General features: G+C 37.8%; 1 protein-coding gene across 1 annotated transcript; it reads left to right on the top strand.

Moving 5' to 3' along the window:
* The first annotated feature begins 891 nt into the window (after window positions 1–891).
* LOC134759658 (cell division cycle protein 27 homolog) lies at window positions 892–1,728 on the top strand. Its single transcript, XM_063713492.1, has one exon. It carries the CDS (start codon window positions 976–978, stop codon window positions 1,699–1,701), a length of 726 nt encoding a protein of 241 aa, XP_063569562.1. The 5' UTR covers window positions 892–975; the 3' UTR covers window positions 1,702–1,728.
* The last annotated feature ends 2,233 nt before the right edge of the window (window positions 1,729–3,961 follow it).

Raw genomic sequence — 3,961 nt, 5'->3', positions numbered from 1 at the left:
TACCTGCTTGCAAAATGTTGTGTTGATCTCAGTAAGCTTGCAGACTGGTAACAAATCTTATTTGGTGGAGCGTTTAATAAGCAGAAAAGCCATGATGATATTGTTACTGAGTTTGGTGATTCAGTTTGCTTTCCCCTTCCATTGTTGGGACGTGTATATTGCAAGACAGATCGGCTTGCTAAAGGAAAAGAATGTTACCAAAAGAGGCTTAGTTTAAATCCTTTCCTCTGGTATCCCTTTGAATCATTATGTGAAATAGGTGAAAAGCCAGATCCTGACCAAACATTTAAATTCATATCTTTACAGAACTTTAGCAACTGTCTGCCCAACTCTTGCACAACACAAGTACCTAATCACAGTTTATGTCACAGACAACCTGAGACCATTCTTATGGAAACACCCCAGGACACAACTGAATTAAACAGAGTCAATTTAGAATCCTCCAATTCAAAGTACTCCTTGAATACAGATTCCCCAGTGTCTTTTATTGATTCAGCTGTAATTTCACCTGAAACTGTCCCACTGGGAACAGGAACTTCCATATTATCTAAACAGGTTCAAAATAAACCAAAAACTGGTCGAAGTTTATTAACAGGACCAGCAGCTCTTAGTCCATTTACCCCACGTTTTGGGATTTTGCCATTAGAAACCCCAAGTCCTGGAGATGGATCTTATTTACAAAACTACACTAATACACCTTCTGTAATTGATGTGCCATCCACCAGAGCCCCTTCAAAAAAGTCTGTTGCCAGAATTGGCCAAACTGGAGCAAAGTCTGTCTTCTCACAGAGTGGAAATAGCCAAGAGGTAACTCCAATTCTTCCACTAACAGAAAGTTCTGGTCCATAAATAACTACAACACCTCAGGTAATGAGCCCCACTATGACACCTCCCCCAAATGCACTGCATCGAAGAAGTTCATGACTCTTTACTAGTGACAGTTCCACAACCAAGGAGAATAGGAAGAAATTAAAAATGAAGTTTCCACCTAAAATCCTAAACAGAAAAACAAAAAGTAAAACTAATAAAGGAGGAATAACTCAATCTAATATAAATGACAACCTGGAAATTACAAAATTGGACTCTTCCATCAATTCAGAAGAGGAAATATCCACAATCACACCTCAGATTCAGGCTTTTAATCTACAAAAAGCAGCAGCAGAAGGCTTGATGAGCCTTCTTCATGAAAGGGGGAAAGGTTATTTAGCTTTATGTTCATACCACTGCAAAGAAGCTAAAAATATTTTGAGCCATCTACCTTCTCACCACTACAATACTGGTTGGGTACTGTGCCAAATTGGAAGGTTCTATTTTGAACTTTCAGAGTACATGCAAGCTGAAAGAATATTCTCAGAGGTTAGAAGAATTGAGAATTATAGAGTCAAAGGCATGGAAATCTACTCTACAACACTTTGGCATCTTCAAAAAGATGTCGCTCTTTCATTTCTGTCAAAAGACTTAACAGACATGGATAAAAATTCGCCAGAGGCCTGGTGTGCTGCAGGGAACTGTTTCAGTCTGCAACAGGAACACGATATTGCACTTAAATTCTTCCAGACAGCTATCCAAGTGGATCCAAATTATGCTTATGCCTATACTTTATTAGGGCGAGAGTTTGTCTTAACTGAAGAATTGGACAAAGTGTTAGCTTGTTTTCGAAATGCTATCAGAGACAATCCTAGACATTGCAATGCATGGTAAGTGGTAATGAATTGTAAAGACAAAGTCTTGTTGATGGTGCTGGTAGTCACTGATTTTTCTTGTTAGATAGCTTTTTATTGTCATGAACTTTGTTACTAATACTTAAGAATGGTACATACTGGTCAATAACTTCAAACTAACTTTTTTTATGAAATGTATGTCTTTAACAAACTCTTCAGTTAACTAATGATAATAGAATACGTGATGCTTATACTCAACAGTTTCAGTCTTCTACAAAACTTTTGCAGATACTGTAGTTGTGTTTTGTTTGTTTGCTTGTTTAGTTTTGTTACTTGATTTGTTACTTTTTCTTCGAACACAAAATTGGTGATTGGGACAAAAAGTGCTTGGGAAATTGGAAAGGAATAGCATAATTCACTTATTGGATAATAGAAAAAAACACTGAAAAAGTTCACTAGTTGCTTTTTGACAACGTTCCAGTTTATTGAGTTACTATTAAGAACTTAATGTATCCTTTATTTAGCAGTATCTCTGTTTTACTTTTTTGTATTTGTGTATAAGTAGACACATAGGAAGTTACTACCCAGGTCATATTGTTATCAACTGAATAACATATGAAAAAGTTTGGTCCTACTTCTGCCTCAACACCATACTTACGGTTGACATTTATCGTATTTCTCTGGACTGACTTAAAAGTTTAAATATCAAGAGAAGGCCAGGCATGGTGGCTCATGCCTGTCATCCCAGCACTTTGGGAGGCCAAGTCGGGCAGATCACAACGTCAAGAGTTCGAGACCATATGGTGAAACACCGCCTATATTAAAAGTATAAAAATTAGCTGGGCATGATGGCAGGCGACTGTAGTCCCAGCTACTCAGGAGGCTGAAGAAGGATAATCACTTGAACCTGGGAAGTGGAGGTTGCAGTGAGCCAAGATTATGCCATTGCACTCCAGCCTGGGCAACAGAGTGAGACGCCGTCTCAAGAAAAAAATAAAATAAAAATAAAATAAAATAAAATAAAATAAAATAAAATAAAATAAAATAAAATAAAATAAAATAAAGTAAATATCAAGAGAAAGTATAATTCTGAAGTAGTAACTCTGCGGAAGCTTTTTTGTCAGATACGGTTATCTTTGGGGTTAGTTATTATAGCAATTGGGTTTTAACAATTGATTTGCTTCTAAATCTGAAGCATTATATTACTAAAATATCTTTTGATTTGTGATTATGTTGTTTAATGGATTATATATCATTTTGCAGTAGTAGTTGCAGTGCCTGAAAGATTGCCAAAAAATATAGTGCTAGCTATTGCTGACCAATGTAACAATCAACTTGCCAATATTGCCATCTCTTCCAATAGCTATGTTCTCCATAATATTTTAAGAACTCAGTTCTTCATAAGGCTTGTGTTGTTTTTGATTTTTTCCCAAGTCTGGTGGATCCTTGTGCTGTTCTTTTTTAAATGTGTATTGTCTGTCCAGCTATTCTGCAGGAGTCATATTCTTAAAAACCTTAACCATATCAAAAATTGTGTTTAAAGGAGGATTATTCAGACTGGCATGCTTTTAGTAGGAGGAGTTTAAATGCTGACGCATTTAGGTAACTGTAAATACTGAGCAACTTTATTCTATCTACAAAATAGATAGTCTTTCTTTTCTTTTCACTTTCACTATCATTTAATACCTTTTCTTCATCTATAACACAATTATAACGATATACAAAGCCACTCAAATAAAGCAGATATATTGTGCTTTAAAAAAAAAGAAGTCATTATATGGCACACAATGAGGTGTGACTCAAATCTAGAATCTCCAGTGAAAACCAATGAAACAGAGTCAAATCCCGTGTCTACTAAAAATAAAAAAATGAGCCAGGTGTGGTGGTGCTGAGGCAGGAGAATCACTCTAACCCAGGAGACAGAGGTTGCAGTGAGCTGTGATCACACCACTGTACTCCAGCCATGGGGGGACAGAGCAAGACTCCGTCTCAGAAGCAAACAAACACAGAAAGCCAATAAAGTTGTTTAACTCAACGTGTCAGGCTCAGGTCTCTTGACAGGATACATCCAGCACCCAGGGAAACGTTGATGGGTGGGATGGAATCTATTTTGTGGCCTCAAGGAAGGGTTTGAGAGACAGTCCCACAAACGTGACGGCCTAAAGAAGCCCCTCCGCCCAAGAAGCGATATTCATTTGTATCCTGTAGCCACCCACGAGGGAGAATCAGGCTCTCTACAGATCCCCAACCCCCACCCCACCCCACCCCAACCCACGCCCCCGCTTCGTGAAATGGGCTCT

Source organism: Pongo abelii, chromosome 12 (genome assembly GCF_028885655.2).
Source record: "Pongo abelii isolate AG06213 chromosome 12, NHGRI_mPonAbe1-v2.0_pri, whole genome shotgun sequence".
NCBI classification, from domain to species: Eukaryota; Metazoa; Chordata; class Mammalia; order Primates; family Hominidae; genus Pongo; species Pongo abelii.
This window is presented reverse-complemented; position numbering and strand designations above follow the sequence as displayed.